Source organism: Nestor notabilis, unplaced genomic scaffold, assembly GCF_000696875.1.
Source record: "Nestor notabilis isolate BGI_N333 unplaced genomic scaffold, ASM69687v1 scaffold5872, whole genome shotgun sequence".
NCBI classification, from domain to species: Eukaryota; Metazoa; Chordata; class Aves; order Psittaciformes; family Psittacidae; genus Nestor; species Nestor notabilis.
In genome coordinates this window covers 77,769-94,750 of record NW_009917869.1, presented here as the reverse complement: position 1 = coordinate 94,750, position 16,982 = coordinate 77,769, and the positions used below count along the sequence as shown (strand labels likewise).

General features: G+C 39.5%; 1 protein-coding gene across 1 annotated transcript in view; it reads right to left on the bottom strand.

Moving 5' to 3' along the window:
* Positions 1-16,982, bottom strand: part of ARHGEF28 (Rho guanine nucleotide exchange factor (GEF) 28) — a gene marked incomplete at both ends in the record, with an annotated part of 93,409 nt that overhangs the window by 24,106 nt on the left and 52,321 nt on the right. Inside the window, 17 exons of the mRNA XM_010009442.1 lie at positions 1,156-1,217; positions 1,920-2,048; positions 4,739-4,921; positions 5,802-5,896; positions 6,589-6,767; positions 7,466-7,542; positions 8,212-8,466; positions 9,320-9,437; positions 9,827-9,949; positions 10,858-11,108; positions 11,573-11,713; positions 12,554-12,675; positions 12,774-12,921; positions 13,476-13,527; positions 14,622-14,677; positions 15,043-15,169; positions 16,496-16,619. Coding sequence (XP_010007744.1) covers positions 1,156-1,217; positions 1,920-2,048; positions 4,739-4,921; positions 5,802-5,896; positions 6,589-6,767; positions 7,466-7,542; positions 8,212-8,466; positions 9,320-9,437; positions 9,827-9,949; positions 10,858-11,108; positions 11,573-11,713; positions 12,554-12,675; positions 12,774-12,921; positions 13,476-13,527; positions 14,622-14,677; positions 15,043-15,169; positions 16,496-16,619 — 2,242 coding nt within the window. The remainder of the gene's footprint in view (positions 1-1,155; positions 1,218-1,919; positions 2,049-4,738; positions 4,922-5,801; positions 5,897-6,588; positions 6,768-7,465; positions 7,543-8,211; positions 8,467-9,319; positions 9,438-9,826; positions 9,950-10,857; positions 11,109-11,572; positions 11,714-12,553; positions 12,676-12,773; positions 12,922-13,475; positions 13,528-14,621; positions 14,678-15,042; positions 15,170-16,495; positions 16,620-16,982) is intronic.

The following is a 16,982-nucleotide window of genomic DNA, read 5'->3' as shown; positions in this document are numbered from 1 at the left end:
AATCTTGGCAATATTTTCACGTGGAACTTTCAATAGGCTAGGTCTGAGCCCCTGTATCCTTTACTAGGTTATTTTATTTCCCCTCACCTAGCTTCTGTGCTCCCTCGCTTGGACTTGTGCTTTCATCCCAGTTTTTACACACACACTCTTCTTCCTACTCCCTTGTAACACAGCAGTCTGATAAGATGTCTTAGAGCTGAACATCAGGCAATGTTATAGGGAGCTCAGAGTATTAGCAAAAGTCTTCCAGAAACAGCTAGGAAAATAAGGCTTCAGGCAGACAAGCCCTCTTTCAGATCTGACGCAAAAACTGTATGCTAATGCTAAGTATCTCCTTTCCTAGCAAACTTCACTTTCCTTTTCAGGTCATGCATTTCTCTTTTTGTCTCTCCCCTTTATTCCTTTTGTGGTCCTGCTTCTCCACCTAAAGACTCCACAATTACAGTTCACTTTATTTACACACAGTAATTCATGCTACTCTTACTCCAACACTCTGCTGCTACATGAAATTTGCCATTCCTCATTTTGTCCAGAACTGACTTTTGATCCTCCTTTTCCCCCAGATGTTTATGTTTATGAGCTACAGGACTTTGAAAAAAGGGCACTTTCTCTTCTATTCTCTAATCACTCCACTTTGTTTTAATTAAAAATTCTGAAGCAAGCTGGTGTAAGAAAGACAATCCATCCTATTTTATGTGCTTGTTCTCAGGATAAAGTTCTCCTGATGAGTGAGTCTTGCTTGCATTAGCTTAGGTCTCTGTCATTGCAGGAGACTTTCCTAATCTTGTGAGTAGGAGGGAATACTACTGTCAAGCTCCACAGAGATGACGTATTGAATGATGACAGCAGAAAACTAGGCTCTTAAGTGGCCCATATAAGTGGCATGAAAACACTGTGGCTGTTACTACAACCACCTCTTTGGAAGCCTCTTTGGAAAACTGTTCCACATTTTGATTGTTTATGATTGCTTTTTTAGAAATTCATTATTAATTTCAGTGACCTGTATTGAACTATCTGAATTTGGGTGAAATGTGCCTATCCCATGCTTTGTGTTTTGGAACAGTCTTTAGATATCCCATAAAAATTGCAGAGCATTTACATTCCCAGTGCACAGAGTGCTATGTGAAACACAGGAAGAAAAACTGGTTACAGTACCTTATCCTCTAGATTGGCACCTGCTGTTTCCTTTTCAACACTGAGATCAACTTCAGATGATTCTGAAAGTGACAAATAAAGCCCCAATAAAATGCAAGAGAAAGGTATCAAAGCATATTGTGATTAGAGAAACAAAGGGCAAACCTTTTTACAGCTACTCGCAGAATGCTGAAAATAGAGATTTACATAATTTGGAGCTATAAAATGGTTTCTAGGCTGGGGGCATACAAATTTGGAAGCCAGGATGGCACAGGTAGGACAATTCAGGTCTTTTACCTCAAAAATTAGTAGTGTTTCACTTACAAAAGTTTGGAGATAAGTATAGCTGTACCACTAAAAATGCCCTGCCACAATTGTTTGTTTGCATTTTTGTTACAAGAAATTCATGCTAGCTTTTACAACTGAAATTACTAGAATATCAGTACCAATTTTCAGACCTTTTGACAAAAATAAGCTGACTTGGGAAATGGCCTATACTGCAATATAAATTTGCTGTAGAGTTCAGCAATAATGATAAGAAAGTATATAGAGATATGCAAATCTCACTCAATATTGCTGAATGCAGGCATGTGCAGTGGATGTAAACCATTCATTTAGTTAAATGAAGTTACATGACAATTTAGCTGTCTTTGCCTAAAGACAACTTTTATTACATTATTCTCTATTGATTCTGCCACAGACTGAGAAAGCTTTCCAAAAATACCCCAATCCAGTATCCATTATTTTAGCACTCTAAATATGTAAAACGCTCAAATTTTACTCACCACCAGAAACAGATTCCAAGATTTCAGTGTCACTCAGTCTATGCCTCACACTTAATTCCTCAGTACTTTCTTCTGGTGATCTGTCTGTTTCATTCTCTTGTAATGTTACAGCAACATGGAGACTTTCAACTAGAGAGGAAAACACACAGAATTACAGGGGCCCATTAAATGGCTCCTTAATGCATAAACCAATGACATCAGATAATAATTTAGCTTGGAAAGGACTTTCAGAGGTAATCTACTCCAATGCCCTTCTCAAAGCTGGTCGAACTAAATTGGGTTGCTCAGAGCTTTGCACAGAGAAGCTTTTAACATCTCCAAACATGGAAATTCACAGCCTCTCTGGGCAACCTTTTCAGGTTTTTGACCACCCTCATGGTATATACAATTTCTCCTTTCATTTACTGGAATTGCCTGTGTTCCAACTTGTGGCTCTTGTCTCTCATCCTATCACCAAGTGACTCCACAAAGATCTGGCTTCTCTGTATCCTCCTACTAGGCCACTGACAACAGCAATGAGAGCCCACCAAGCCTTCTTCTCTCAACACTAACAGACCAATTAACTCAGCCTCTCCACAGACATCATGTTCTCCAGTCCCGTAGTCATCTTGGTGCCCTTCACTGCTTATGCTCCAGTTTGTCAATGTCTCTCTTGTTCATGGGGGCCCAGCACTGGCCAAGGCACTCCAGACAGGACTCACCGGGCGTGAATAAAGGAAGCATCACATCCCTCAACTTGCTGGCAACTCTCCTCCTAATGCCCAGGAGGCAGTTGGCCTTCTTTGCCATAAGGTCACATTGCTGCCTCACAGTCAACCTGCTGTCAAGTAGGACTCCCAGGTCCACTACTGCAAAGCTATTTTCTGTCTTGTCAATGTCAAGCCTGTACCAACACATGCAGATACTCCATCCCAGCTGCACGAATTTGCACTTGTCTTTGTCAAACTTCTAGGGGTTTCTCTTAGCCCATTTTCCCAATCTATAGAGGTCTCTCCAGCACACTGATCACTTCATTTGGTGACAGCCATGCATTTGCTGAAAGTGTATTCAATCCCTTGGTTAACTTCATTAATAGATATATTGAACAGTATTGATCTCAGGAGCCACCCAAGCAGGAATTCCCTAATAACGTGTTGCCAGCTGGACATCCTATCACTGATCACAATCCTACCAGCCCAGCAGTCCAGACTTATTTTCCACCTAGTTATTCAGTCCACATTTCACCAATTCAGCTGTAAGGATACTACAGCCAGGGCATACACTGGTGAAGCTGCATGTTTTTTACCTAGCAGATGTCAAGGTAAACAACATGCACTGATCTCTCATCATAAGACCAGTCAGGGTCCCTGACACAACTTGCCCTTGATGAATCCATGCTGGCTGTTCCCAGTCACTTCCTTCATGGTCTTGGAAATGGCTTCCAGGAGGATTTGCTCTATCACTGTCGCAGAGATAGGAGTGAAGCTGACTATTTTGTAATTGCCTATATATTCCTTTTTCAAGACGGGTGTGATGCTTGCCTTCTTCAAGTCATCACAAACTTCATCACTGACTTTTCAAAGATGATAGAAATCAGCCTCACAATGACATTGGCTAGGTCCCTGAGCAGCCTTTCATTTATCCTGTCTCATCTCATGGATTTGTATATATCCAATTTGCTTAAGCACTCCCTAATTCTATCCTTCTCTACTTCTATATCCTTCTTTACATTACTGTGGGCAATGTCTTATTCCTACAGTGTCTCCTTTTACCTCAGGCACTTAGAATTTCTCTTCTGGAAAATGATCCCCACAAATTGCCTATATTGTATACCTTACAGTGTGCTGAAGTATCCTTCACTCCAAGACATCACAAACATCAGCATCAGAGAAAGTGAAAATTAAAAGTGGGCAGAATAGCTGCATAAGCATAGGATGCCATTTTAGCTAACATACTAACTATTGTATCACTGACATATTACTTAGCCAAGTTTTATCAATTTTATCAACAAAATGCACTCTAACTTCAGAATGATGAAGAACTTCACTGCTTTATTGGCTGAAATGTTATTAGCCCATAGCTCTCAATTTAGGTGATAGCTGCTGAAATCTTGTAGTCCTTCTCAAAGAGCATAGGTCCCATGCTGGATACGGCTTAGTTTACCAAGACTATTTTCAGTGGAGCTTAGCTGAACTTCCAACTAGGTAAGGTGCCCAAAAATACCATTCCCTTCCTTCCGCTGGAGGGCAGCCCTGTAGGTAGCGTAAGTCTAGCATCTGTTAGTATGCAGAAAATACATGGCTCTGATGGCAATTCTGGCAAGTGTTTCTTTGCCCATCTGCCCAGATCGTAGCATCATAGAATGATTTTGGGATGATAAGGGACCTTAAAGAGATCATCTAGTTCCAACCCCCTGCCACAGGCAGGGACACATCATCTGCAATTTGGTGTGTATATGCCCTACATGATTCTGATCTGTCACCAAATCCACCAAAGTAAGTGAAGGTGAGGGACCAGATGCAATATCATGCTGTGTTCTGCTTTGCAGGGCTGTATTACAAGGAGGACAGCTAAGAAAACAATCTTCAGGTGCAACCTGTCCTTATCTGCTTATGTATGTCTTTATGCACTAAACATATCTCTTATCTTACAATCTGGCAGGTACCATCTCATGCATCTGACAAGTATATATCTCTTCAATGCCTTTTGCCAAGTTTTGACACTGCCAGTTCTTCAGACTTGATACAATAGCAGCACAAGGCAATATGGCTGTACTTTGGTACCTTGAATTATCTCCCCATGTGAAGAGCCACCAGCTCACTCTTCCCATGCAAACTCACCTTCTCTGAGTGCTGCTGTCAGCAATGCAGAAGCCTGTGGAGTTTCTCCAGAATCAGGTTTGATAAGGAGGTAAGGTTCCACATGAACATCCCCAAACCCACTCATATTTCCCAATTCTGCATGGATATGCAACTTCTCTTCCAAACAACTACAGATCTGCTGGTCCTGGTTACTCAGTGATTCTGTCAATCAAAATGGAACACCATATTAGTATTTTTTATCATGTAGGCAAAGCACATTCCACATCCACCCTTCTTATCGTTATGGCACAACACAGACATTGCTGACTCAAGCTAAGCCTTTTTTAAGGAACCAAAATTGATTCCACAGTCTGTCCTTATGAAAGCTGGTAAAGACCCTGGCAGAGAGTCAGTCCAGTGCAGTAGCTTGATGAAGTGGCCTTGGCTGCGCTCTGGGGCCCTAACTACCTCCTGTACACTCACAATGATCAATGCTGGAAAAGCTCTTGGTCCAGGCAGAAAATGCACTGATTCAGTGCCTCAACATCAAAGAACACCTCTTTTCAGCAGAGGATGCACTTTCCTGTGGCTTTCTACAGGAAGGATATGGCTGTAATTTCTCTCCTCAACAGCAGCATAAAGATGTGGAATTCAGGTGTAGGGGAACCAAAGAGGCAGAATTTATCCCTATTAGCTACATTCTCAGATGAAAATAATAGCAGCAAAGAATGAAATGCCATAAGCAAGCACAAAGCCACACAATCACATAAGATCTGGTTACTTCCATGAACATGGAACTACCTGGCTCCGATGCTAATCTGGGAAATTCAGTGTTTATTCTGAAAGCATCTATTTTTCTTTTTCATACTTACGGTAATGTGGCAAAAATACGAAGTGTTCAGGGAAAAAAATGGTTCTCTTTCAGTAAAAATGGTTCTCTTTCAGTGAACTCACATTATACCATCAGAACACCCCAGCTTCTTCCACTGTGGCTCTGCCTATCAACCCACTCTGAACCCACTAGCCAGTATGGGAACAGGATTCATTCAACCTGAATTGTCAGGATGCAGGAGCTACCAGAGTGGCAGGAAAGGTACCACACCTTGACATTTCTGAATTCTGCATGCTTTGGCCTCAGCAATACGTCTGTCCTCATCAGATTCACTCATTTTTCCTTCTTCTTCTTCCTCTGGACAACTTCAAACATGAAAGAAAAACAAAGGTGGATAAATCAAAATCTGCACATTGTATATTTATCTTCAGTACAGTGTTGTGTTCATAATAAACAGAACATAACACCAGCACAACCTTCTGCTACAATCCAGAAGCATGCCATCTGTCTTTTTTTAAAAGCAGCAATGACATAAACCAGACTGAAGGATTCCTTTTAATTCTGGTAAGGCTGCATTGTGCAGCGAATGGGTGGCTGGCCCTCATGCAGGTTTGCTGTACTAAGCATAAGCTCAGGCCCCATGACGGGCAATGCTTTCCCTGCCATTCTTAAGGAACTGACACCAAGATAACAGGCATGATCGAGGATTTCCCCAAAATGGTTGTATGGACACCCGCAGGACTCTGGAAAGCATCCAATGCCAAAGGTAAAGGTAAGAGAATCATACAATGGCTGGTAAGGACATCTAATGGGGAGTGGGAAGGGTCTGCTGATTTAGTAGAATCAGAATCAGTGGGAAACTAGAAGTAACACGGGAAGTTTGGCAGAAGTGATGGCGAGATTTTGGGGCCTATGAATCCTGAGCTCAGTGGAAATCCCAGCCTCAAAGGATGGATCCAGTGCAGTGCAGAACAGAGAGCATACTGCCACAGATATCCAACCAACCTCCCGTCTGCTTTGGACTGCCAGGGTGAAAACCAGAAGCCTTTTGCTCTACCTTTCTACTGCATCTTGAATATGCCTCATCCAGTTGTTACGTTCTTCTTTGGAGTTGGTATGAACCTCATACATCTCAGGCCCTGCAGATGAAGCGCTGATCAGAAACATCCCCCTTTCTTCATTGGCTACTTCTCTTACTATGAGTCTCTGAAGGGAGATAACAGAAGGCTTCTGGTCCTGGGGGAAATAGAGCACATGCAAATAATAAATGACTCTCTTAGGAAACACCGCACTTTTAAAAGAGCATGATTTTTCAATTAATTGGACTAATTCTAATCCTGGTATAGTCAGACTACACATGTTCTCACCGGGTACAAGAGGCTGCAAGTTTTGAGTATTCAGGCATCTTTATAAACTATTTTTTAATATATAATATTTACAAGCAAGTAAAGGGCTGGATATGTGATTAAAAGTAAATCCCAGAGGCTAAGTGATACTGAGGCACAGTATTCATGTAACATTTTTATTATTTGGGTACTTCTCTCCATAACCTTTCCTACATTTTATGTTTGTTTACTACCACATTCGCAGTTAAAATTATTCTTCTGGTTTGTTTTACAGAACCAAAAGTTAAAATTTGTTTTAGATGCTTGAAAGAGCCTGCTTTACTTCCCGCTTTCATAATCGGATGAGGCATGACATCAAAAATATCATTCCGTAATTTGCATCCTTCTTCCTAAAAGAATTACTTAATTTTAAAATAAACTTAATTTTCAATATATTGATATATTACTGTTCTGAAAACATTAGCAGGGTTTAACCCTATGGGGAGAAAGAAAAAAAAGTTGGGAATAACCTATCAAACAACTTAATTTTTGGGAAATATATGAATAAACGTGCAATGTGTACACTCAAACATCTGATAATATACTTACCACAGCTGCAAAGATGTATTTTTGATCTTTTTCTTGTAAGAACAGTAGTACATCAGTTAGAAGCAAAGCTAAGGTGTCTTAAAATGAGAAAAGGAAAAGAATGTTTTTTAAAATTGACAAGGAAAATAATGTTTGTTATTTAAAGTTATTACAATTATAGTATAACCAGTACTCTCTCTATATATAGTATATATAGTACGATTACTGTATATACAATTATATGGGCATATGGACTAGACTGAGAGCAGCCCTGAGAAGGACTTGGGGGTGTTGGTTCACAAGAAGCTCAACATGAGCTGACAGTGTGTGCTCGGAGCCCAGAAAGCCAACCATGTGCCGGGCTGCATCAAAAGGAGCATGGCCAGCAGGTCAAAGGAGGTGACAGCACATGATTTTTCATACATTATTTTCAACAGCCAGTACTGTGAACAATATTATTGTAGAAGTCAAAATTCTATGTTACAGGATGAAATTGCAAACCAATGAAGTAAAGGAGAGGACTGAAAGAAGAAATGTAGCTGATTTGTATGTGAACTTGTCCTGTTACCCATATATACAGTGGATTACACTGAAACCATGGAGGCTTCTGCAACTACTCTTCTAGCAATTAGTCGCGTGTTTTCAACACCTCAGAAATTTGTGTTTGCAGTGCATCACAGTAAAGTATTTTCATTCTTAAACAAATCAATCTTCACATGTTATTTATAAACAAAGAGTTAAAGGACTTTACTGCTCAGATGGAATACCTTTGAAACGACCAGTCGCTGTCTTCCAATACACTAAACCTTCATGAAGAAGTATCCTCTCTTTCCTCATCAAGTCTTGTTTCCTAAACACATGGCCATTTTTCAGCTTGGTATATGTTTTGTTTTCAGTTCTACTGAGAATTTCCAACAGCTTTTGCTTTTTCTCATACTCATTCACTTTCAAATCTACTGCTGCAATCACATCCTTAATTAGACAAATGGCTTTGCACAGGTCTTTATGTTCTTCTGTCCCTTCTGTACAAAACAAAAAAATAAACATGCTAGTGGTCAGGATATTCAAGATAAGATATCATTCCTTGCTTTCTGTGAGCAATCAGCATGATGCAAAGTTTAAATTGATAAATATGCCATTTTAAGTTGAACCTGGCAATACTAGAAATATTGGAGGCATCTGCCTTTGTTTGACTTGCTTATTAAAAGACGACATGTACCTCAGATGTATTTCTAAGTCAAACCAACACATTGAACAGTTTCTGACATATTTATGAGCTGTTAGCATTTAAAAAAATTTACTGGCTAAGTAAATCATATAATATATTGAACCCTTGAAACCAGATTGGAAGCATAAAGGGTTTGCATTTGGTTATACAACTTTCTCCAATGCTTTTTACTGCCCATTTAAGGGGGCAGTATCTGTAAGTTATTAGTATTTCTAAAATGCTCTACAAAATTCCATCGGTCATGCAAGCTTTGTTTGAAAAACTGGCAAGTAATTCACAAAACATTTACTTAGCCCTACTTAAAAGAAACTCCACCAGAATTAATTTCAAAGAAAGTGCAGATACATGCCTGAATTAGTTCACATCCTCTAGTCAAGGTCTTCTCCTAAAACAAGTATTCTCTTCTAGACTTCTATGGCTTACTCAGCTGGAATACTGGAAATCTTCACAGCCCAGCCTTGACAAAGACTACATACAGTAGACACCCAGTTTAGGTGACATATGCCTGAACAGGAGATATTTCCCTTGCCCTGATTCTCTACAGAGCAGTGAATTTCACGTTTGGTTACACTGCAGCAGTGTATATCCCTTAAGTTAGGAATGTGCTATGATTCCAAACATGAAGCAACACTTTAACTTTTATTCACCTTTCGAGTATTGCAATATCCTTTCAACCAGAACAGGGTATTTGGTGATTCTCTGGGTGACAAGCAAAATGCACTCAGGGATTCCTCGGCGTCGTGCCAACAGGTTACTATTTCTCAGCTGCAGATACAAATACATACCTTAAGTAGGGAATGCATATTAAACCACCAATTGACTAATAAGAAATATGATCTAAATGCATTAGAATAAACTAAAGCAAAATGCTTGGTTATCTGAAACATCCCCAAGGAACATTTGCTGCCCTGACGTATGAGGTGTACTGTAACAGGAACATGTGTGTAATGCACACGGCATGCCAAAGCTTTCTAAAATTTGAAAGAAAAATGTAATTTATCGGCTCACTGGTTAAGGAGGAAAAACCTTTGCCATTTTTATTGGCCATTAAAAGTGAGTTACTGTATATTACTTCAATCCTAAATCGAAGCAAAAGCTACATGTCTTTTTCCTGAGCATTTTGTCAACAGCAATCTGTTTCCACGTAGACTTACTTTAATAAAATTCTGGAACTTCTTGTTTTGTTGCAATTCTTTGAAGAGATTAACAGCTTCTTTTTGATGGCTGCAAAACTCTCCATATATTTTTTTCATTTTAGTTGCATTTTCCTCTGAAAACTGAAGAAAATAGTAAGTGAATTGTGCTCATTACTGCACCTAACAGGAAAGCATATACCTTTAATTCATGTATTTTGTACAAATACAGAACTTTTATGCTACTTGTTTCTCAAGTTCTCTGAATTTCACTAAAAGGTCCTGCCACTAAGGAGTAAGTTGGTTTTAAGAGCAAGAAAAAAGCGGCTGGGTGGAGCACAAGCAACCTCCACTACAGTTTTGCCAGTAACAGCTAGAACAATTATTGTAACAGCGCTTCCTTCACCTCTCTGCAAACACAATTCCTTTAGGGTTATTTGCATTTGTCTGATCTCCACACCACTTCTAGACAAGACAATGGTTCAGATGCTTTATTTCAGTGAAGTGAAAACTGACTAACTGAGGTGAAAAATCACACTCTCTTGATTGCAAGGAACAAAGTGTGACCAGCAAGCAGATAGTCACCTGTTCTACAGCCACCATAGACACGCTGTGACCACCCCTTCTCTAGCGAGCAGCAACTCAAAATGAACTGTGCCAGATCACTAAAAGAAATGAAAGAGTAGTTTCTTTTCCAGTCAATTCTTCACACCTCTGCTCAGCTGTTGGAAAAGTGATACCATTGCTTCAATTTTTGGAGTCCATGATAGGACTGCAGTGGCCTTTTACTGAGAACAGGACCAAGTTCATCACTTTCCTCATTACTTGTACCACATAGGTAGAAATTCATCCCAAGTTCATCACACTTAGCTCTTATTAATGGTCTTTTCTCATTGCTGTTTCAATAGTCTGCAACAATCTGGAGGGAACAGCCTTTGAGTTTTATGAGGAAACCATAACCCTCTTCTTGCCCACCAAAGTTTTAAAGTAAATAAATTGTTCAATTTGGGAACCTTAAGTACATAAAGGATTAACAGAGCTGATGCTTCTACCTGCTGCACAAGGATGTCTCCAATTCTGCTGATGACAAAATTACGTTCACTCCCTGCCTCACATGATTCCTGCCGTCTCTCCTTCATTCTGCAAAAGAATTGCCTGTGCATCTCCAGTAGCTCATCTAAGCAGGGGAATACTCTGTCCACTGTGCTGTGGTCCAGCTGCAGTTCTTCCTTCATCCCTTTCCTGAATATTTCAGACATAATGAACAGGGTATGGATGTGATGCATTTCAGTTTGCATCAGCTCTGCAGTATAAAAGAAAACAGCATAGTATTGTAACCACCTGAACATTCTGCACATCTAAGACAGGCTTTAGCAACATTCGAATACAGTGTCAGATTTTTTTGTGTGAGCCTCAAATCTAATAGGTTATGTCAGTAGGAAGACTTAGTTTATCTGGCTTTGGCATAGTTTTCTCAACCCTACCCCACTGAACAAGCTGGGGTTACAACTGCTTGAGCTGGGGATCAGATGAGGTCCTTTCCAACCTCAACTGTTCTGTGAACAGGGTAGACAAGTCACTAGCAGTCAGCGCTCTCAATTTCCTTAGATCTAGGACACATTGTAATTTGTGACCAAAATGTTCTTTGAACCTTCTTATTATTCTGGGTTGAAGCACTCATCCTCCTGAGCATAAAATGTGTAGGTTCCCTCTCTAGTTTCTAAGCCAAATTGCTTTTAAACCTACATGAAGCTTTGAAATACTGACCAAAAATGACATCCTGCCTCTTGATGACATCCTTTTCTTGCTTTCTACAGAACACTGGTTCCACAACAAGGCTCCAGGACTCTGCCTCAAACTCTTGCGCATCTGTGTGGAGATCAGTCCACTGAGACAAATCCACATCATCTGTGACAAAACATATTATCTCATTAACATGCAGATCTACTCATACAGTAAGGGCAACACATCACAGGGATGAACTTTAGACAAGGCTTCTGCAAACATCAGCAGCAGCTTTACATTGGAGAAGCTTGCCAGATGTCAGTATCATTATCAAAGTGTTGAAATGCAAATGTGACAGGGAGAAATAGCATTAAAAAAACCTCTACTGTTCCTTTACCATATTAAATCCTTTTTATATTTCTTCTCTTAAAGAAACTTTTTGAAATTTAAAAATAATATCCAACGTTTTTGAAAGTAGATGTCCAGTGAGAGATACCTGTGCTATCCTTTCTAAGTGAATGCCCTTCAGCTCTGGAATCCAGTCTCACACCTAGCTACAGAAAAAGCCTGTATCTATTCACTTCACAAGGATATGTAGCCATTTTAGGAGGGCAGTTCACCAGTGGGAGGTAAGATTTTGAGGCCGCTGAGGAAACACAAGTCATGTAGGTTTATTTTTTGCCATGTATAGTGTCAATGGAGATGAATAGGTAAGTGCAGAAGTATATTGCTCTTCCGGTTCTGCAAGGATGCCGAATACATTTATCCCTGCTATTTTAAAATGCTACCACACAAAAACATTCTAAAAGTTATCAAAGATTTAATTACAAGGAAGAAAGGAAAAGTTGTATTTTAAGACTAACGTGTCAGATTGTAGCATTTTAATGAGGGACACAATTGTAATTGTAAAAATAGGTGCTCTTTCAGCAGATGAAGTTACTTCCTATATCCAATAAGGAGTTATTCTATTCTGCACTTTCTAATAGAGGTTATAAAATGCAACATCTGGACAATACTTCTCACCTTCCACCATAAAAGCATCCATTGAAGAAACAGTCCCTAACGCTTGTAACATCTCTTCAGACCGTGACTTGGACCTCCAGGTGCTAGTCTCAGAGTCTTGTTCAGAAAATGGCATAGATCTTCTACAGCAGGAAAAAAAAAATCCCACGTTTATTTGATAGTATCAATTTTCCTAGAAATTTGATGTATTTAGCATAGTCCCCTAGCAGCTGCTCTTTACCTTTCAAAACTTGCACTGGGAACACTTTTAGACAAGAACTGGGACTGTTGTGAGGCTTCCCTCTTTCCAGCAGACAGTCCAATAGGCATAGAGAAAGAAGAATGTGCTGGGAAGAGCACAGTTTGTGAAATGTCTCCGTGCAGGGAATCTGAGGCAAAGCACAACACATTTTGATAAACGATGCAAAGTACGTCATGCTTATACTAAGAAACACTACCTGGTGTTCATATTGACCTACACTGGGTATCAAGAATGCCCGCTTGCATGGTACAAGACCATGATGGTCTCCCAAAGAATATAAAGATAAGCCTGTAGGCAAAGTGGTATAGCTCCAGCATGGATATCACGGAAAACAATCTCAAATCACACATGCTCTAAACACTGCAATCTGAACATAGCAGACGCAAATATTTTGCATACTATAAATTACATACTCAAAAGCACAAGACAGAACTGACTGCTTTTGATTTTCATTCTAACTGAAAATAAAACTTAGTAAAATTCCCACTCATTTTAGAAGAAGATACGTTAACAGTAATTTCTTCAAAAAATCCCACTCGTATTAGCGACACACACACTTTCTTACAGATATTGAAATGAAAACAGAGACACACAAACGATTCAGGAAAGTTCATGCTGTCCATCCCAAGGTTTTTAACAAAGCTTAACATAGAAGTGCTAGGTTTACACCTCCTAACTTACTTGTTACACCAGGGGAGGGTTTACTTTTATTATGGTACCTCTCTTGGGATTTCTGAAAAAAGAAGAACTTTGTGAAATTGCAATGAAATCACAGCTGGTAACACACTGAATGGTCAAGTCAGTAACTCGCTTCCATATACCACCACAAAAAAGGGCTTCAGGAAAATGGTCCTAAATTATGGTCCTAATTTCTACTAATAAGTAATAAATGCAGGTTTACTAGTTAATGGTAGATAACAATAGGCAAAATAGAATTATATTATTTGTACTACAGTACAAAACTGAATCTGTTTATTCTAAACAGAGAAGCTTGCCACTGAGTTACAGCATCCTGTTTTCTCTATGTAACTATTGCCTGTCAATGCTGCAAGTAAAGGAGTTGCCATTCAAGCCAATTCTTCAAATAAGCTCGAAGAATAGGCAGGGCACTACCTGAGGAATCCTGCTTATCAGAGGCAAAATTAGTCCCCTTTTCAAACTGGACTTCTGCAAAACATGTAGTAAAAGCCTGCTGTGCTTAGGCATGTATTTCATTAGTGAACAGTTTCTGCACCTCACTGTCATTGAGGTAAGTCATGGGTGGTGGGGGTTCTTGTCTCCTCTTCACAAATAATCCACCAGCTGCAGTAATTAGAACTGCCACTTCAGCTGTCTTAATGCCCTAAAGTTGTCCAGAAATTTGTGTAAAACTATGACATGACAGCTGTAACCAAAATAGCAAAAACTCACCTGATTTATATACAGTTTAAGGCTTGTTTATGCTGTAGAGTCTGTATGGAAACATGTTCTCCCTGCAAGCCACCACCCATGCAAAACCCAGCCACACAGGGGTTTGAGGAGCCTTTCTTTTTAATCCGTTTTGCATCCCTCCTAGCACACTGTAATTAGAGCTTAAACCATGACAGCAACTCTTCAAAAATAGAAGTATCTCTTTAAACTCTTTTTGACACCATTCTAAAAATTGTTGTTCATGCATAGTGCTTGCTTTGTTTGCTCACATTGGATATTTTGACACCCTTGCAGCCTTTTGCCTACAGACACTGGGTCTGGGCAGACTGTGTGAACTTTGTTTTTTCTTAATGATGTTTTCAGACCCATTGGAAAACAGATGTGCTCTAGTAAGAACAGTGCAGTGTGGGAGGTTACCTTGGTGCACACAGGAGCACATTCCTTGCAGCTCTTATGCACAATCACGTTGCAATCTGAAAGAGAAGGCGTATTTCAAAAACTGGCACAGGGTCTCCAGCCTGCAGAAAATACTACTCTGAGGCTTCACCTTTTTCCCTCCTCCAGGTCCAGTTATTAAAGTAGCTCTGAGAATACTTTGATGTTACAGCCCTTGAGAGAAAGAAGTTTTTGCCTAATGTGCTGGGAAATGGTGGTGGTCCCTTCTGAATCCACGAACTGCTGTCCTTTCTCCCTCTCCCTTGCCAACCTCAGCTCATTACATAAAGGAGGACATCCAAATCTAAGTGAGGTTTCATTTTGAAACAAAACACTGAATCAGAATCTCAAGGCAGGATTCAGAGCACTGTAAGTTCACACACAAAAGCCAACAACTACTTACAAGAGCACTGCAGTGACTCTCTTCCTAGAAGCGCCTTTTCACAGGCCATACATGGCATAACTCCTGAGAAAGTCCCATTTGTAAAATTGTGCTTGTTCAGTTTATCTTTGGTATCTTTATTTTTTGTCTTCATCCCAAACAGCAGAAGTGGGGAGGGGGGGAGAACATTAAAAAAGAAGCAATTTAATCATTCTAAAATATTTATTCCCTGTCCTAGAAGTCTTGTAATAGTACACTGTATTATTACACACAACATTGTTGAAGTCCTAGAATGATACAGGTATTGGTTTCACTGGCAGCTAAGCCAGTCAGCATTATCATGGAAGACTGGCAGAAATACATTTATAAAGCTGCAAAAAGGGAAGGGTCAGATGATAAAATTTAAGAAGCGTTACTGACTCACTGCATACACACAGAAATACCAATGCCTACATCTCCCTGAGGCATACATGCAAACTTGTGCCTCTGCAGTTAAAGCTGCAGTTATATAAATTTATACAACTTGTCTTTAGGTCTCAGAAGACATTAGAAATAACCTATTTTTAATAGGGCCTTAATGAAACTAATGAATTCTGCCTATTTTTAAACTTGATGTGAGTACACATTTTTCTGGGCAGCCCTGGTAAGTTATCCTTTAGGAGACCACACAGACACAGGTTAATGTATGGCTGCTGGACCAGACATACATATTCACAGCCAGTTCTGACACTCTTGAAGATACTGTCTGAGCCAACCATCTTCAAATCCATGTACGTTAGGATATCCTGGGGCATGGGAGGGTGTACTAGAAAGACTGCAAAATTGCCAAAAGGCCAGCTGGAAAGATCCTGTAAGCCAAATCCATCTCTCAAGCTGCTGATCGTTGATGTTAATCTAAATTTCAGATGTCTTAAAATTAAACTACAGATGTTCTAATCTACATTTGGTAGTAAGTTTGTTTCAACTGTGAGGACCTCAAATCTGCAATTATTTAAGTAGTGCTTACTCATGCAGAAAGTGCCATTAACTTCAAATAAGGCAAATTCAACTGATTATATGCCAGTGTAGAAGTTCAAGACTCAGTTATTTGTTGAGAGTAATTGCAAGAACAGGCCCATACCTCTTTATTTAACAAAGAGAATTACTTTTGAAAGAAATTAATACATTTAAACTTCAGCTAAATGGTCAGATGAGATTATTAATAACGTCAAAATAACGGCAAGAGAAATACTTGATGTTGTTCAGCTAAGCCTATTGTTTAAAAAGAAAGCTGTTTTTTAATATGAAGGCCATTTCAGGGTATCCTGAACATGTTTTAAAATTAAAAAAATAAAGACAAGAGTTTCTTCCTATTATGTGGTTTTGTAATAAACAACAACTTATCTTTACATAAAAAATTAGATTCTCATATATAATTAATTTAATTACAGTGACATAATTATACATAATAATATAGACTTAAATCCTGAATTACCTTGCACTTATTTCGTGTGCTGGTCATTCTGTTCATCAGAAAGCTGAAAGTTCGACTCACTTTACATTTTTCAGACTCATTTTTTGAGGGTACAATATATTTATTCCATTCCTCCTCCTGAATCCTAAAAGAGAGACGAGTAAAAGAAAAAACTCATTCCCTTAAAATAAAGCAGAATCTGGATGGCGCTTGTTTCACCTAACATTTACAATTAATTACTTGTTATTTTGAGGATTTAGCTGATGCTATTAAAAACACTCTGCAAGCCCTCTTTAAAAGAAGGAGTAACGCTAGAATCACAGAATCAACTAGGTTGGGAAAGACCTTTAAGATCAAGTCCAATCATTATCCCAGGACTGCCAAGGCCACCACTAAACCATGTCACTGAGGCTGGCTTCTACACGGGTTCTGAACCATTCCGGCGTGTGAACACTTGCAGGGACAGTGACTCCAGCACTTCCCTGGGCAGCCTGTTCCAATGCCTGAC